This window comes from Onychomys torridus, chromosome 7 (assembly GCF_903995425.1).
Source record: "Onychomys torridus chromosome 7, mOncTor1.1, whole genome shotgun sequence".
Lineage (NCBI taxonomy): Eukaryota > Metazoa > Chordata > Mammalia > Rodentia > Cricetidae > Onychomys > Onychomys torridus.
In genome coordinates this window covers 106279459-106297691 of record NC_050449.1, presented here as the reverse complement: position 1 = coordinate 106297691, position 18233 = coordinate 106279459, and the positions used below count along the sequence as shown (strand labels likewise).

General features: G+C 39.9%; 1 protein-coding gene across 34 annotated transcripts in view; it reads right to left on the bottom strand.

Moving 5' to 3' along the window:
* Clasp2 (cytoplasmic linker associated protein 2) overlaps positions 1 to 18233 on the bottom strand; it is a 198664-nt gene that overhangs the window by 71612 nt on the left and 108819 nt on the right. For 27 of the 34 annotated variants that reach the window (XM_036192030.1, XM_036192036.1, XM_036192031.1 and 24 more), the window contains 9 exons: positions 16919 to 17064; positions 12711 to 12846; positions 11544 to 11614; positions 8257 to 8316; positions 7873 to 7950; positions 6870 to 7037; positions 6192 to 6247; positions 5214 to 5387; positions 913 to 936 (listed from right to left, as the gene is read on the bottom strand). In XM_036192030.1, the coding sequence (XP_036047923.1) occupies positions 913 to 936; positions 5214 to 5387; positions 6192 to 6247; positions 6870 to 7037; positions 7873 to 7950; positions 8257 to 8316; positions 11544 to 11614; positions 12711 to 12846; positions 16919 to 17064 (913 nt within the window). The remainder of the gene's footprint in view (positions 1 to 912; positions 937 to 5213; positions 5388 to 6191; positions 6248 to 6869; positions 7038 to 7872; positions 7951 to 8256; positions 8317 to 11543; positions 11615 to 12710; positions 12847 to 16918; positions 17065 to 18233) is intronic. The other 7 variants (XM_036192035.1, XM_036192063.1, XM_036192043.1 and 4 more) reach the window with 1 other exon arrangement.

The following is an 18233-nucleotide window of genomic DNA, read 5'->3' as shown; positions in this document are numbered from 1 at the left end:
CACATATCAGAACTCATTACTACTAAAGGTCATTGACACACACCATCAGTGATGCCTCAAAAAGGCTGCTGATTCTGACCCAAATGAGAGAAATACTTTGATTGGGAAGTGATAGATTTTCTAAATACTCCAGCAATATCAAGGTTTGAGTACATCTGAGTGAGTGAGAGAGAGAGAGAGAGAGAGAGAGAGAGAGAGAGAGAGAGAGAGAGATCCCCCCTCCTGATGGCTGTCATTTCATTCAAAACTTTAAAATTATGACATACATTAAAATAGAGATACTAAAAATAATAATCATGTTGGCAACTTGAGATTAAATAATGCTTCCATTTCACTAAAATAGAAAAAAAATTGAGGTCAATGTGTAGAGTCTATGTAACAATTAGTAGAAAAGGTGTCTTGTTTTAGTGTCTTTTTACCAATTTTTTAAGAAAGCTCAAATTCCCAGCTAACACGAGTTGTGATGATTTCTCTCTATTGTCACACAGAACACTGTACAGACTTGTTACTAAACCAAAGTGACTCTAGACAAACGGCAATAATTTTAATATTGGAATTTAAAAAGCAAAGTTTAAACTTCAGTTTTAATTAAATGTCCCATACGTGAAAGCAAAAGACTTATCAGAGCCCTTTCCTCCCTCTGAATCCAGTATTGTAACAGAAAATAAGAACTTAAAACTATACTGAGTCCCCTTTCCAGGGTTCTTGAGAAGTATTTTAGGAAACTGACTTGAGCTGCACAAAACGTGCAAGGAGATGAAAATGGATATCTGCAACTCACAATTCAACCAGTGAGTCACATCGCCATCTCCACAGGAAAATTCATGGTAAGTAGTATATGTTCAGAAGGTTATAAGAGAATAAACAAGGACCCAATAGAAATGTGGAAAAGAATTATAAAATAACTCTTACCGTCCATCTTGTCAGAAGTATCCTCTTTGAAGAAAGAGCAAGCAAAGAACAGAGGACAACTTAGTATATTAGAGAAAAGATGCCATACACCACCCCCACCCTTTTTAAGACAACAATTCACTGTACAGGCTCAGCTTGCCATTTGGCTGCTCACAAATCCCATCTTTTCTTTGAACTTTCAGTTCCTATAATCACACATGGGTAAATCTAAGAACTCTCTCTCTATTTCATGAGTTTGTAGAGAAAAATCACACAGCTGCATGGTCAGATGGCACTACTGAAGACCTGGCCTTTAATGTCTGGCACAAGAGAGAATTAACATAGTAGGACCAACAATGCTCTTGTTTTTAGGCCTGGGGTCACAATCCTTTGGTTCCAGTCTCCCTGCAGTCGAGTGTATACACCACCATGCTTGGGTGCTGTTGCTCTTCAACAAGTCCTGTATGTGAGGCTGGCCTCCACTAACTCAGCTCTAATGCCCCCTATAGTAACAAGATTAAGTGACAGCAGAGGCACAGCAGTCTGCCTGAACCATTTTCAAACAGTATGATTTGTGGCAAGCATCTACTTTCTTCTGGGTGTCTGGAATTCTGATAATTGTGGCTTGCTGAGCAGGCAAAGCCAATATGACCAGTCTCTCTCCCTACCCCACCCTAGACAAGAAGTCTTAAAGGAGCTTCTCTGGCAGAAACGCTGGTTGACATGTTGCAGCATTCATGTCAGAGGAAGGAGTCTTCCTAAACTCAGCCCTAGAGTAAGAACTACAAAGCATACATTAGACACCCAGATGACTAGACAAGGCTTTCTCCCTACTGGTTCTGCTTTTCTCTCTAATAAACCTCAGCCACGAGACCCAAATGTATGGTAGTTATGCCAAGTTCAAAAATGTCCGTCCTCCTATAGCCCAATCAGTGACTGTTCAAAACCTAAAGTCATTTCTTGGACCAAGAATTCCCAGCAGAAAATTACAATCTTCCAATGACACTCTCCTTAATACCCACCTGCTGCTGCAAATACCATGTCTGAAACTACCACTCCCTCTACTTCCTTCTCCTCCAGTTCTGTGAAACTGTTGCCTTCCACAGCAAGGCTGCCTCCCAGCCCTGCTATCTACATCCCATTCCTCAAAGCTTTCACAGAAGCTGCACCACCTCCAAAAATCTTTTTAGAAGGAGGAGGAGGAGCGGAGGAGGAGGAGGAGGAGAGAAAGTGCAGAGTCGTAAGGAGCTTCAGAGCTCTCCAACCCCTGTTCTTGTCCATCAAGCCTGGGAATAATGCACAGGTTCCAGAGCCAACTTTTTCCACAACCAACCACAAATTCACTTTTCTCCAAGTGACCTTACCAAAACTATTTGTTTTCTTTTCCATTCCAGCAATTCCATAAACGCTTTATTAAGAATATGTGTAAAAATATGCATACATGTTAGGTAAGCATTTATCATGAGCTATACCTCCAATATAAACACACACACACACACACACACACACACACACACACACACACACACACACACACATACACATTCTGACCATCTTGTATGATACCAAGCTTCCTCTACAGAAGTTAACAGGTAAATTTTAAAACACTCAAGCGTCCTTTCTGCCAGAAATTCAGTGCTTTAGAGAAAACAAAAGCAAATTAACCAGTGGCAACTGACTAAAGACTGTCTGGAATTTAATGTTACTCTTTCTTTCTATACCCATTTTACCCTAGCTGTTTTATTTCTTAAATACTTGGGTCACACAACAACTTCAACTCAAAAATGCAGGAAAGCCAACAAACCTCTTTTTTAGTCTCTTTTTTCTCACCAACATATGAACAGACTGAAAACCTGAATGCAGAACTACCAGATCCTCAGGACCTGTCAGAAGCCTTGTTAAAAATTAAATGCAGGAAGTGTTTGCTGGAAAGGAATGACATACTCCTTCTGAATTCTGTATGTTCATCCATGATAAATAAGGCTCAATGTAGAAGAAAGCAGAGCCTACCAGTCACAAGTGCACAGGGATGTGTAGGGACAGACGTAAGGTGTGTGCTGCCATGCCCAGCTTTAGGGAGGTGCTAAGATCTGAACTTAGATCCTCAAGCTTGTGTAGCAAGTGCTTTACCCATTGAGAGAAATCTCCCTAGCCATATATTTTTTTTTCAGAGGCAGGATTTCTCTGTGTTGTTTTGGTGCCTATCCTGGATCTCGCTCTGGAGACCAGAATGGCCTTGAACTCACAGGGATCCATCTGGCTCTTGCCTCCCAAGTGTGCACCACTACTGCCTGGGCCCCAGCCATGTTTTGATGCCCTTTTATTTTATTGAAACAGCATCTCCCTATGTAGCCCTGGCTGGCATGCACCACCACACCTGGTTTTTGGTTTGTTTTGATTCCTCCTCTTTCCTTTGATTCCTCTTCACCTCCTTTTTTTTTTTTTTTTTTAAATAAAGTAGTTTTTATTTCATTTATTCCATTAGGTTGACAGAACCCTCCGTGCCAACCCCTCACAGCTTTCTTGAGGCAGAGGCCATTTTAGTCTCTACACCTCAAGGGGATCTACTCCCCACTCTAGACAACAAAACTAAAACAAAGCTAAACCCAGAGTTTCCAGTACTTTCCATGGATCTTAAGAGTGCCACATTCTTTCTAAACACCATCTATACTCAAATGTCTGTAGTCAGGAACATGAGTAGAATGGAGACCATGTGTATCATCAGAACATGACACCATAATTATTATATTGCTAAAAATAGCCTAAGATCATATTTAGCAAACAATGTACAGGTAGAGCAATGGGAATGTCTGAATTCTAAAGACAATCAGATTATGAGGGCATAAAACAACAGACCAAGTTCTGGAGTGGAAGGTTGGTTTGCTTTTATTTTTTGGTGTGATTATTTAAATACTAGATTATTGTGTCAAAACTTTTTGAGTTATTATTATTATTATTAATTATTATATTACAAGTGGGTGCTATGGAACACTATGGAGGTCAGAGGACAATTTATAGAAGTTAAGTTCTCTCCTATCATGTGAGTCCTGATGGTTAAACTCAGTTCATCAGCTTTGGCAGCAGCTGCCTTTATTTACTAAGACAACTAAATGGCCCTGGATCTAAACTCATAACATTTAAAAAGGTTTCATGCACTAAACTGCCATTTAGAAAACAGTGTACCATCATTAATTCACTTCAGCACTGTTTTCAATAAGGGCCTGGTCATCACATTCTCATCAACAGTGGGCATTTAACTAAACTTCCCTTTATATTTATAGGTCTTTTAACTTGTTTGACCATGGTCAAAACCCAACAATTGTTCTGGTGTTTATAGGCAGCTGTTATATGTCTTCTATTTTTATGATCTATGTAAGCACATTTGTATTTGTCTTGGAAAACAATGCCATCTTATCTTTTTTTTGTGGAATGTGACAAAAATTGTCTCACAGCTACCTGATTTTTATATTTTCACATTAGACTTAAATCTAAGACATTTCACCATGGTTGTTTTTATATTCAGACATTTTTTTTTCTGTGATGTAAGATTAGATGAATTCTTATCTGTTCCATCCTCAACAGTTGTCTTACAGTTTTATTCAAGGTTCTGGTCATCTGGAATGTACTAGAACACTGACTTTGTGTAATAGTTATAACTTATACTTAGAACATTGTGAAATGCACATCTCAACACCATGCACTGAGCAATCTACCCTTACTTCATCACTCTGCAACAGTGCCATTCTAGCACACATACAAACACATGTCCCAAATCTCTATGCTCTTAACTGTATGCCAGTAAGTTATCTGCTTAATGTTCCATCACTGCAACAGCAAACAAGAAAGAAGTATGCAGCAGAGACACAACATGGACAACCAGCCCTAAAACTTTTAAGTTGATGGATATGAAAACATACAGGAAAAAAAAACCAAAAAAACAAAAAACAACCTAATTGCAAACAGCATTTGGAATGTTTGTCTAAGCTTTGATTAGACACAGACTCTGCAGACCTCCTTGTCCCCAAAGGTAAAGGAATAGAAGTAAGATCAAGAAAACAGAGAAACTGATTACAAAGCCAGTGCCTTCGCTTGGTAACCAGTGGGTAGTGTGTCATCTGTGCAGTTAGGAAAATTCTACAGCAATCATGGAGTCAAGAACAATGTTTGATCAAGATGAGGAGGAAGACAATGGAGAAGAGCAGAAACAAGGTGGCTGAGAGTTCTCTGAGTCATTGCTAACAAGCAAGAATGAACTAGAAATGGGTGTGACGTATCACATTCTCTTCACTGAGATCAGGGAAGAATGCAATTGGCTGTCTTACCAAGTGATGCATAGGAACCTGGATTCAGGGCACCCGCACCTAAACGCCCGCTTCGTACAGCTTGTCCAGCAGCATGATGCGCTTTGGCACCAGCTGCAGCATTCACGTCTATGTCACTTCGAGAACGCTGCAGGCTTCCTGGAAGGGAGCTGGCTTTGCTGCCTCCCACCGATACTACAGAAAACAAAGTAGCCAGTGTTACTTATATTGCTGCCAACGAAATGAAGACACAAGTACTTTAAACTATCATGTGCTAATAGTCTAGAGCAACACAGGATCCACAAGGCAGCAGTGGCCAAATGGGTAGCACTATAATGTCACTTTAAAGTCAAAATGCCTCAGTTAGTCATGATACAACAAAGCTTTCTTCAGCAATTTTGAGTAGTTCTTTGCTTCATTTGTCTTTACAGGAAAATGGTGAATTTGATTATAAAATTGACAGGTCTGTTTTGGTATCTGAAGAGATGACGTTTAGGTCAGTTTTGGGAAAATGAAACACTAAAACACATGACAGCATTATTATTCTTGACGACTAGAAAATGCAAGAAAAGTTACTCTAGAAAAAGTGATGCTGAAAAATTAATGGAGCTTTGTTACTCTTGGGAAGTCTGTGCCAAGTCATTAAACTTCTGAAGTTAAAAACAAAACAAAACACTTCTGAAATTTAGTTTCAGTTCTTAAAAGGACTTTTAGCATACTATGAGCTATGACTCGTTAATGGCTGTGAAATCAGCTGAGTGGGTCCTAATGAGCATTTTAAAGAAACGACACAGAACAGGAAACATCACAAAAGGCTGGGCAAGCACTGCCTCCCAAAGCTTCAGATTATACACAGCACACAGCGCTACAGTAAGTGTGCATGCATGTGTGACCATGGGTTATGAAAATATTTTCTCATTGCAGATCACATCAAAGCAGTTTAAAGGCTACTGCTTATAGACAAAATAGGCTATAACTCTTACTCAAAGAAGCAATTACCTCTTCCAGCCACAGTTGACGGATTTGCTGTAGACCATTTAGAAGAAAAAGGACGACTGGAAGGTAAAAAGAAATGCTTTTAGTAGCAAGACTTAATTGATCATTATAACAGGAATGAAACAGCGGCTGTCAAGAAAGTTGAGAAATCTTCCTTTAAAAACAGTTGTTTTTGAGAACTAGCTATAAAGCAAAGTAATTGGCAAGGAAAAAAATAGAGACCAGGTTACTTTATTCACTCTGGTTTTTAGCACATAGATACCTCAATGTTAGCACTACCAATCACTTGCATCCTAAAGAATTTCACGTAGAAGAAAGAGACAGTGTGGTTATAACTAGCATAACAGGCAGCTTGGCCCACCAGATCCTGTCTCATGTGATTCCTCCAATGTCATGTCCTGGAAATGCACTACTCACAGCATTAATTATTTTATGGTATAAAGAAATGCACAGAAGTCAAGTGTTCCCAAACATGAACATATAGAAACAAAATGTGAATCATTAAATTCTTAAAAGAAAATTCAAAGAATAAAACTAGTAATATGGCCCAACACCAACAGTAGCCCAAAAAAATTAAGTAAAACCAAATCATCATTTATTCAAGGTCTTAGTAGATGCAAGCTATCCAACTAAAGGAGTTGGAAAGAGGAATACACGTAACTACCAAGTGCATGACCTTACTTGAGACTTTCTTGTGAGCTAGATGAAGACCTGTCTGACTGTGGAAGAGATGCTACACTGCCAGAACTTTTTAGGTAAGTTTGAAGACTTTTCTGATATGACGGCTCAAGGGAATTATATAACGTTTCAGCTTCACCAGGAAAGTGGTTTCGAAGACCCATGTATGTCCTGTAAAGGAAAGAAAAGTCCATCAGTAACAGTTTGTCATGACTGGAGGAACACAAACTCACTGTCAACTGTAAATTGAGTGAATTCCAGGGGGAAAATTGCAGGTTTTTGAAAAAGCAGACCTCAGTTCACAGCCTGGTTATGCCATTTATGGTTCATGTAGCCCTGAGTGAACCCCCAATCACAGACTTCAGATGTATCAATAGAGATAGTACCATTTGTGCAGGACTTTCTTCAGTATTAAAAAGTTAAAAATAAGCCAGCTGTGGTGGTGCATGCCTTCAATCCTAGCACTCAGGAGGCACAGGCAGGTGCATCTCTGAGTTCAAGGCCAGACTGGTCTACAGAGTGAGTTTCAGGTCAGCCAGGGCTACAAAGTGAGAACCTGTCTCAAAGAGTGTGTGTGTGTGGGTGGGGTGGGGGATAGGTGTGTGTGTGTGTGTGTGTGTGTGTTGTGTGTGGGGGGTGTGAGGGGGGGGGGTGGGTGTAGGTGTGTGTGTGCATGTGTGGTGTGGGGGGGTGCACCAAGTGCCTTACTTAGTGTTAGGTGCATAACACCTACCCAGTGCATGCCTTGCTGACAATGAAAGTGAACACCCTCCAGCGGAATGAGAACAGTGGTGACTACACGGATGACAACTGGAAGTAAGTTGTTCCATGTCTAGCATAGAGTTAGTGGATAAAATGCATTTCAATTTTGCTGGAGAGTCAGTCAAACAGAGAAATTGAGATACTGGTGATAGCATCAGCTCTCAATGTAATTCATTAAGAACAACAACAAAATACCTCAAAGTATGTTTAATTGAGTTTTCACAAAAATACAGCACAGACTTACTTTCTTGCCTCCACTCTGGCCTCAGCATCAGCATCATGAATTCCCTTCTTAATAGTTTCAACCAAGACAGCTGCATGTCTATACAACAAATGTATCTTTATGTTAATACTTAATACTGTATTTCACCACAAACAATAGTTATTCCTACATGGTACACATCTACCCCTAAGTAGGGGGAAAGTGGAAATTAATTAGTAAGATAATTAATTAAGACTGTAGCAAAACCCACACTATTCACAACTGTATGCACAGGAGGACCACAGCATCACAGCTCTAAGGAAGAAAGACAAGGACAAATATCTCAAGACAAAATGAGAAACAATGTAAAATACTGCCTTCTGGAAGGGGAATAAAGCTGTGTGTGTGTGTGGGGGGGGTGCCTACCTTTCCAATGAATGAGTCTGCCACTCTTGCAGCAACAGATCTAAAAATTCAAATGAACGCCTGAAAAATAAATGTTAAATTACAATTAAACATACTGAGAAACACATTCATACTTTCTTTCAAAATACTTCATTTTGCCCCTGAATAAACAGACAAAACATATTTTCAGATTACGTTCATCAGAAAAAAATGATCTAAAGGACTTAACTATTTCTATGCTAGATAGCTTAAAGGGACTTCGAGTCCTATAATTTAATTTCAAAATGTTCATTAAATATTGAATGTTTATGATAGCACCCAGAGAGATGGCTTAGCAGGCACTCGTGACTCTACAAAGTAGTCCTCTCACTTTCAAACGTGCTATCAGCCCCAACACACATCATACACACAGAATGAAATATACAATGACCGCCACTAAGTACATGACAGTCTAGAACTTGTGCTTCGCCGGGCGGTGGTGGCGCACGCCTGTAATACCAGCACTCGGGAGGCAGAGGCAGGTGGATCTCTGAGTTCGAGGCCAGCCTGATCTACAGAGCTAGTCCAGGGCAGGCTCCAAAGCTACAGAGAAACCCTGTCTCGAAAAACCAAAAAAACCAAATTTGCTTCTACTTAACTATGTGCCCATAGGATTTTAAAGCAAATTCATAAGTATTTTCTCCTAAGCCCTCTAATTCTCCACTTCAGCCATTCTATTCTTCATTTGAAGGTTATGAAAAAATGGGCTGTTAGTCAGATTTACCTATGGGCTGTTATTTTCCAACTGCTGAGATTTCAAAGAGCTGACTAGATTAACTGGCCTAAAAATTGTAAATCATGTAAAGAACATGATGCCTTATTCAGCCTTTGTACAATGACAAAATACTGGGCAAAATGGATTGCTCTCCAACATTCAATGCACAAATACTGGGCCTAAAGATTATACACACACACACACACACACACACACACACACACACACACACACACACACATATACTGTCCTGATACTTGCGGTGGCCTTGACTCTTGAGTGTGAGGCAAGTGCTCTTCCACTGAACTACATCACTAGCCTTCCATAGGTCTTAATTGCTGATGGCAGTAAGTTTTGAAGAAATCAAGCTAGCTGTGATGGTACATACCTGAAATCTCAGCACTTGATAACTGCAGGTAGAACAACCATGGGTTCAAGGCCAGCCTGGCACTACTTCAAAACCTTTTCTCAAAATAAATGAATGTTCTTTTCCTCCCCAGAAATCATAAAGAGAGGGAGACTAAAAGATGTGATTTATCTACTTACTGTCTTATACACACAAAATTAGAAACTCTTTTATTTTTTTAATTATTGTATTTGTGTTTTAATTTTACATATCACCCATGAGTTCCCCTGTTCTCCCTGCTCCCGTCCCCAGCCCCTCCCTTCCATTCTCATCTCCTCCAGGACCAAGACTCCCCTGAGGATTCAATTCAACCTGGTAGATGTACAGGCAGGTCCAGTCCCCTCCTTCCAGGTTGAGCAAAGTGTCCATGTGTAAGTCCAAGGTTCCAAACAGCCAGCTCATGCACTAAGGACAGGTCTGGGTCCCACTGCCTGGGTGCCTCCCAAACAGATCAAGCTATTCAATTGTCTCACTTATCCAGAGGGCCTGATCCAGTTGGGGGCTCCACAGCTTTTGGTTCATAGTTCAATTGTTTCCATTAGTTTGGCTATTTGTCCCTGTGCGTTTCCAATCTTGGTCTCAACAATTCATACTCTTACAGTCCCTCCTCTTTCTCGACAATTGGACAACTGGAGCTCCACCTGGGGCCTGGCCGAGGATCTCTGCATCCACTTCCATCAGTTATTGGATGAGAGTTCCAGCACGACAGTTAGGGTGTTTGGCCATCTGATCACCAGACTAGGTCAGATCAGGCTTTCTCTCAACCATTGCCAGTAGTCTACAGAGGATATATCATTGTGGAGATACCACCTTACACCTGTCAGAATGGCTAAGATCAAAAACACAGAAGACAGCTTATGCTGGAGAGGATGTGGAGCAAGGGGAACTCTCCTCCACTGCTGGTGGGAATGCAAGCTTGTACAGTTACTTTGGAAATCAATATGGCGCTTCCTTAGAAAACTGGGAATCCATGTCCCCCAAGACCCAGCTATACCACTCTTGGGCATATACCCAAGGAATGCTCAAAATCATACCACAAGGGCATTTGCTCAGCTATGTTCATATCAGCATTGTTTGTAATAGTCAGAACATGGAAACAACCTAGATGCCTGTCAACTGAAGAATGGATAAAGAAAATATGGTACATATACACAATGGAGTACTACTCAGCAGAGAAAAACAATGACATCATGACGGTTGCAGGAAAATGGATGGATCTAGAAAAAAATCATCCTGAGTGAGGTAACCCAGACTCAGAAAGACAAACATGGTATGTACTCACTCACAGTAGGATACTAGATGTAAAACAAAGATGACTAGACTGCTACACAATTCCAGAGAGGCTACCTAAAAAACAGGACCCTAAGAAAGACTCAGGGCTTGCCCAATGACAGAGAAATGGATGAGATCTACGTGAACAACCTGGACGACAGTGGGAGTAATGAAGGGCAAGTTTCAAGGGAAAGAAAGCTTAGGGGAGCAGGAGATCCCAGCTGGATCAAGAACAGAAAGGAAGAACAAGGAATAACAGACCATGATAAATGAAGACCACATGAGAACAAGAAGAAGCAAAGTGCTAGAGAGGTCCCCAGAAACTCTTAAATCTTTCATCTGCAGTCTATGGGGTGATCTCATATGCACCGAGATATACAATAGTGGCAGTTGTAGAATTCTAGCTATTCCTAATTCTATTCTCTGAAGAACAAGGCAATCAGCGAACTAAATAAAGCACACCTTAAGTGATAAATCTGAGAACCTCGAGTGCTCACAACAGTTGCTTTATCCCCCTTCCATTAAATGTGGTAAAAAGCTTGTATCACAGGCTGGAGAAATGGCTGGGCAACTAAGGGTGCTCACTACCAGCCTTGTGACCCCATTTTGAGTCTCCAGGATCCACATGGTTAAAAAAAAGAACTGATTTTTGAAAGTTTTCTTCTGACCTCCACCAGAACACACACACACACACACACACACACACACACACACACACTCACATAGTAAAGGTAAACAAATCTGAAAAATTATATCATTGTTTTAATGGAAAGGGTAATTTTAAGAAGTTATAACTAATTGTTACACTAAACTAAGAATTAAATGTACTACTGAATGGTAAAATTTATACTAAAAACCTTTTCCCCTACCACTTACCTCCTCACAGGAACTGATTTCGATGTGCAGTTGCTTGTTATTAAAGGTATAAGTCTAGGGACATGGGTATGCTGAAAAAGATAATTTTAAAAAGCATGAAAACACTGTGCACATCATAGTGGCTCTGTGTGTCTTATACTCAAGGGTTTAGCTATGGAATAGCCAGGAAAAAAACCTGCAAATTAGATCTATAGAAACCTAAATTCCCCTAATCAGAGTAAAATGATGGGTATAGTTTTCAAGAGACAACTGTGATTTCATCAATACATAAAGAAGACACTGTTCACATGCCCAGGAAGAGCTGTTAGGCCAGTACAGGGGTGTGTATGTGCACAGAAATAATAACTGCATGTTACTGAGATCATATTACATTCACACTCTTGACAATTGTGATACAATTCACTGTGAAATGGTGATTTTTTTTTTAATAGAACTTTCATTCTGGCTGAATCACAAAGCTCTTAGATTCAAGTAAGCAATAGATACTGCCCTTCAGTTTCTAATTCTTAGTGCTTGTCTTTAGTGAAGTAAACAATAAATGCTCATTACAGATACAGAATCGAAGCATGGATATGTGTCACCTTTGGTCTCGCATTTTTCTCATTCCTGATTTAGCTATTAAGCACTTCATTTCTGGTTTTTTATGAAATTATAGCATCATTAATTTTATCAAAATCTATACATATATAGCAGCACATATTAAGAATATGTTTGCTGCTTTCATCACTACCTAAAACATGTGATTACATACACAAGTGCACGTACACACCTACACAGATGCATTATGTTACCTATTCAATGGGTATATTTTGCAGGCTTTTGCATTATTTACATGCTCTTTATTAACTCTGAACTGCTTTTATTACCAGAAATTAATTCTAAAGTAGTTTTCTTTCCTTGAGAGGTAAAAAGAATAATAAAGCTGGGCAGTGGTGGCGCACACCTGTAATCCCAGCACTTGGGAAGCAGAGCCAGGTGGATCTCTGTGAGTTCGAGGCCAGCCTGGACTACAAAGTGAGCTCCAGGAAAGGCCCAAAGCTACAGAGAAACCCTGTCTCGAAAAACAACAACCACCACCACCACCACCACAACAAAATAATAATAATAATAATAATAATATGATTTAGTTAAGTACATGGGTGGGGAGGGGGTTTGTGAGAAACCTACCCGAATAATAAATCTGATTGCTGCACATCCAGAAGTTGCCATGACTTTTGCACTATTGGGAACAAGATTAAAAAGTGTAGGTACAATGGCTTCGGCGCCGTGATCAAACTTGTTTCCCAAAACCGTTGAAAGGTGGCTACAAAGGAACACAAAAATTATTTTAATATTAAATACAGAAAAAATATTTATTTGTTGTGAGAGAGCTTCACACGCTAAAGCTAGCTCCACTCTGACATGTAGCCAAGGCTGACTCTGAACGTGTGCTCCTCTTGCACACATGCACCGCGAAGCACACGGCTGGCACGGGTGCCAGCATTCAAAGCCAGGGAGAGCTTCACCCATGCTCCTGCCAACTGAGCTGTCCCCTCCCTCTGGGTACTAGACCTTTTCTTCCTTTTCCTACCCAGTAACTGGCAGTCCAAAGACAAAATCTGGTACTTTATTTATCTGTGACATTCAGAGATGCTGTATGATCACAGAATCAAACTATGAAGGCTAACTAAATATTAAGTAAAATTAATACCCTGATTGTGGGGCTTCTTCAGATATTTCTATGTAAGTCCCCTATGAGTCCAAAATATTTTACTCTTCAGTTCCAAACCTTACACAAATCAATATTTCAAAAAACATTCCCTATTTTGATTAGTGGTACAGTTACTTTTTGTGGGGGAGGGGAGTCACAAATATTATGATCTCTTTGGGCCAAGATTTAAGAATCCACTACTAGAACTCTAGTCTCTTCTAAATTCAGTAATCTTAAAGACATGTGTAATTTCTTTGCACATTTGTAATCCTCTCTCTCTCTGTCTCTGTCTCTCTGTCTCTCTCTCTCTCTGTGCATGTGTGTGTGTGTGTGTGTGTGTGTGTGTGTGTGTGTGTGTGTGTGTGTGTGTACACATACACATGAGCACATGTGAGTGTAGAGGACAGAGGACAAGTTCAGTAGACATCCTCATGAATATCTATTCTCTGACTGGCCTGGGGCCACCAACTAAGCCGGACTGCCTGGCCAACGAGTCCTGGGACCGTCCTGTCTCCACTTCCACAGTGTCGAGGTTAGAAGTGCACACCCCAACTCCTAATGCTGTACAGCAAGAAGCTTACCCACTGAGCTCTCTCCCTGGCACTAACCAGCTCAGTTAGAACACTCAGAAAGGAAGTCAGTATTGACAGCTTTGATAATGCTTGTAGTATTGGTCAATTTCAACATACACAGAATCTTTATTTGACTGATGTTTTATTTTTTGGAGACAAGGTGATGTGTAGCCTATGCAGGCCTTGAACTCATTTGTAGCCCAGGATTATTTTTAACTCTGATCCTCCTACTGTTGCCTCCCAAGTGCAGGGATTAGAGACATGTAATCCTATATGCTCAGCAGTTTCCTCTCTTATTGAAAATACATGGTTGGGATTCAATGTGTGCCAAAATTCAGGTTCTTGATTCAAAGAGGTACTCCAGAATTAACAGTGTTCAGTTACAGAGTCAGTTTCTGCCCGACTCCTAGGCAAAAGGGCCTCAACTCCAGTGTCTTCCTCTAAGGAGTGTAAGTTCTGTTCCAGCAGGCAGGTAATATACCTGGGAATCAACTTGACTTTTTGATAAGTTTGCTGGGAGAGATGAGGCCCACAGCAAGCAGCTGGTTCAGGACCTATGCATGGGCTTTTCTGGGGGTGCTGCCGCATGTGTTGGGCACTAACAAGGATTCTGAAAAAGTCAGATTTATAAGTTTTCCTGAGGGAGCCCTGGGAATTGGGGTTTTCCTCGGGGTTGGGAAGCAGTGGTTTTCTCTCCTCCTCAGTGAGTTGTAGCTCTAACATGAGCAGACATTCCGGTGTTCAGCTAGACCCAGGATCACATCAATTTCGACAGCTCTTTGGCTGTGTGTCTCTTTTTTTCACTGTTCTGCATACTAATCTTGGCTACCCAAGCCTACTGAAACTCGAATCTCTGTTTTCCTAATTCAGTAGATTGCCTTGCTCTACATGGGTCCCTACCCTAGTCTATGTCTCTAAGTCAGCACCAGCTCAGCACAGTGATGACCACACTGCTCTGTTCACGTCTATCTTTCAAGTCGCTCAGCTTTGCCTCCGCTGTACATTCCCTGCAAAAAGCTATTTACTTACTGCAGTTTTCCTAGTTGGATTTCAAATATATTTTGGTTCTTTCTTTAAAAATATATTTATTTTCTTATTTATGTGTATATGTATGAGTGCCACAGCATAACATGTTAAGGTGAGAGGACAACACTCAGGGATCAGTCCTCTCCTACCATTTGAATCCAGGGGATTGAATTCAGGTTGCTCTTACCCACTGAACCATCTTACTAGCCCTTAAGTATATTTTTCAAGGTTCCATTTGTGAATTTCTGTTGTCTGTTTTGCCAGAGATATATCATCATTTTGGTCTATGTCATTTATGTCACCTGGCAACCTTGGTAATATCCTTTGATTACAAGTCATCCATAGGGGGCTAGAGAGATGGCTCAGAGGTTGAGAGCACTGACTGCTCTTCCAGAGGTCCTGAGTTCAATTCCCAGCAACCACATGGTGACTCACAATTCATCCATAGAGTCCCCTAAACAGGGTAATTATGCAACTGAGCACTTCCCCACCTTTCTTGCAATCCTCATAATTTTTATATCCCCCTTCTTTCCTTAGAACAGTAACACAATAATAACTAGAAGATGTATTGGAGGGACCTTTGTGTTCCTTGTCTTCAAACAATACTTAAATAACCACATATGCAACAACACTATTCAGGTGAGTGCAGTGGTAAATGGGATTTCAGGGGAAGATTATGTACATGCAGATTTTGATAAATTAAGGTGTTATGATTCTAATTTGCTATAGTATCAGAAATTGGTACTTAATAGCCAAATTAGGAACAGGAAAACTAAGTATAGCCAGTTCCAGACCCATTCATTTTTCCCCATACACATGGAGTTGACAAAACATCAACAAATCCCCAGCAGTCTGGCATTTTAAGGTTGGTGTAAAGATTATGGAAGATGCCTTTTATCTAGTGTTAGAGAAAGGACCTATGGCCTCACACATGCTAGCTCATATTCTATCACTATGTCATAATCTTATCAGAAGAAAGACTTTATAAAAAGTAACATGAAGGAAGGAAGAGAGAAAAATAATAACCGTATCCGTGTGTACAATAAAAATGATTCTGGGGTCACATATCAGTTTCTTTGGGGTAATCCTGCTATTGCTTCACTTACTGAATATTGATTCAATGAGTACTACATTTATTAATAAAAAATTAGTTAGCATTCCAGGTATGCTGGTGCACACCTTTCATCTCAGGACTTAGAAAAGCAGAGGAAGGCAGATTTCTGTGAGTTTGAGACTTGCCTGCTTTACACAGTGAGTTCCCAGACTGTTGTAGAATATTATTTTAAGATGTGTTATATTTGTTTATGGTATAGAATATTTGTTTAATGATGCAAAGATGTGTTGCTTTTTTTTTTTTTTTTTTTTCTGAGACATAGTTTCTCTGTGTAACAGCTCTGGCTGCCCTGGAACTCACTCTATATACCAGGCTGGCCTTGAACTCATAGAGATCTCCCTACCTCTGCCTCCCAAGTGCTGGGATTAAAGGTGTGTACCACCACCGCCTGACTGTTTTGCATTCTTTTATGTTGCATTTATTTAACTCTATAAAGCTGTGTTGCTTTTCCTGTCTAAAACACCTGATGGGTCTAATTAAGAGCTGAATGGTCAATAGCTAGGCAGGAGAAAGGATAGGCAGGGAAGGCAGGCAAAGAATAAATAGGAGGAGAATTCAAGGAAGAGAGGATCAAAGATCAAGAAAAGAAGGGGCCAGCCACCCAGCCAGACATGGAATAAGGAAAGAAAAGTATATAGAAAAGAGAAAGGTAAAAAGCCCAGAGGCAAAAGATAGATGAGGTAGAAAAGCTGGTAAGAAACAAGCCAACCTAAGGCCAGTCATTAGTAAGATAAATCACACAAGCCTCCGTGTGATTTATCTGGGAGCTGGGTGGCAGGCCCCAAAGAGTAAAGAGTAAAACAACCAAACAATACCGGATACCCAGGGAGCCAGGGCTGTATACTGGACAGTGTGTAGTAAAAAACAAACAAACAAACAAACAAAACAAAACAAAACAAAAAAAAAAAAAAACAAAAAAAAAAAACCCTAAAAACAAAACCAAAAGCCCTCAGCACAAGAGGGCTACACTTACGCAACAGTGATGCAAGCTTCTCTGACCACCTGGGATCTGAGATCCTTTGCAGACAGCTTAAGTGCTCCATCCAACAAACGCAAATGCTGGAAAAAGCAATCATACTGTGCAGCTCCAGCAACAAGCAGTGATCTGATTTTCTTAAGCTAAAAGAAGGAAAATTTTCATTATTAATATAAAAAGGTGACAGCCTACAAAAAGATACCCAAACTACATCATCTAAACATTTTCATTTTTCTTTAAAATGAACTATATGGACTTCATTACATTTACATAACTAAATTCAGACATTTTAATGGCATTGAATGCATCTTGTAAATAAACATATAAAACAACAAAAAGCTTTCTGAAAAAACAGCATTACAAGTTTAGTTACGTGTGAACAGAGAAATATATACATAAACAAGTAAATTTAAAATGTTTATTCATTCTTTTTTTAAGTACAATAAAATGTAATTAGCAGGAAATTACCATTTTAAAAGATTTAATTTGTGGCATATAAGTACATTCACAATGTTGGACAACCAGTATCATTACCTATTACTAGCCTCAAATTCCTCCCTTCTCTTCTCCCTCCCCTGCTGTGTTGTGTTTGTGTGTGTTTGCTTAAGGTTAAACAAAGGCCTCACACATGCTAAATAAATAAGACAAACAATACATAATAAAAAATAAAGTGCGAAAAAGAAAAACTAATATTAAACTGAGTAAAGTAAATATACAAAACTGTGTTCAGCTGCACTACTGACAAGCTAAGTCAAAATTGCAAGAAAGATATTATTTATCCATCAGAGGGACAAGAACTTTACAAACTTGATAGATAGCATACAGTACCAGAGAGAAATGAGCTCTCTCTCCCTGCCTCTCTCTCTCTCTCTCTCTCTCTCTCTCTCTCTCTCTCTCTCTCTCTCACACACACACACACACACACACACACACACACACACACACACACACACACACACAAAATGTGAGTAAAATTATGTAGGACTAAAGCTTTTATTCACTAACTGAAATAAAATTGCATGCACTCTTTAGCAAGAGCCTACATGTAAGTATTCTAGCCTATAGTAACAGAACTGTTACAAGTATATGCAAAGATTAGGAACTCAGTTCAGTTGTGAAGTACTTATTAACACCCTACCAAGGGAAATAGCACAAGGACATTTATTACATCATTAAAGCTGAGCCTGGTGGTGACTCCTTTAAGCCCAGTACTCAAGGCAGAGGCAGGCCAATCTCCTTGAGTCTGAAGCCAGCTTACTCTACAAAGTGAGCTGCAGGACAGCCAAGGATACTAGAGAGACCCTATCTACAA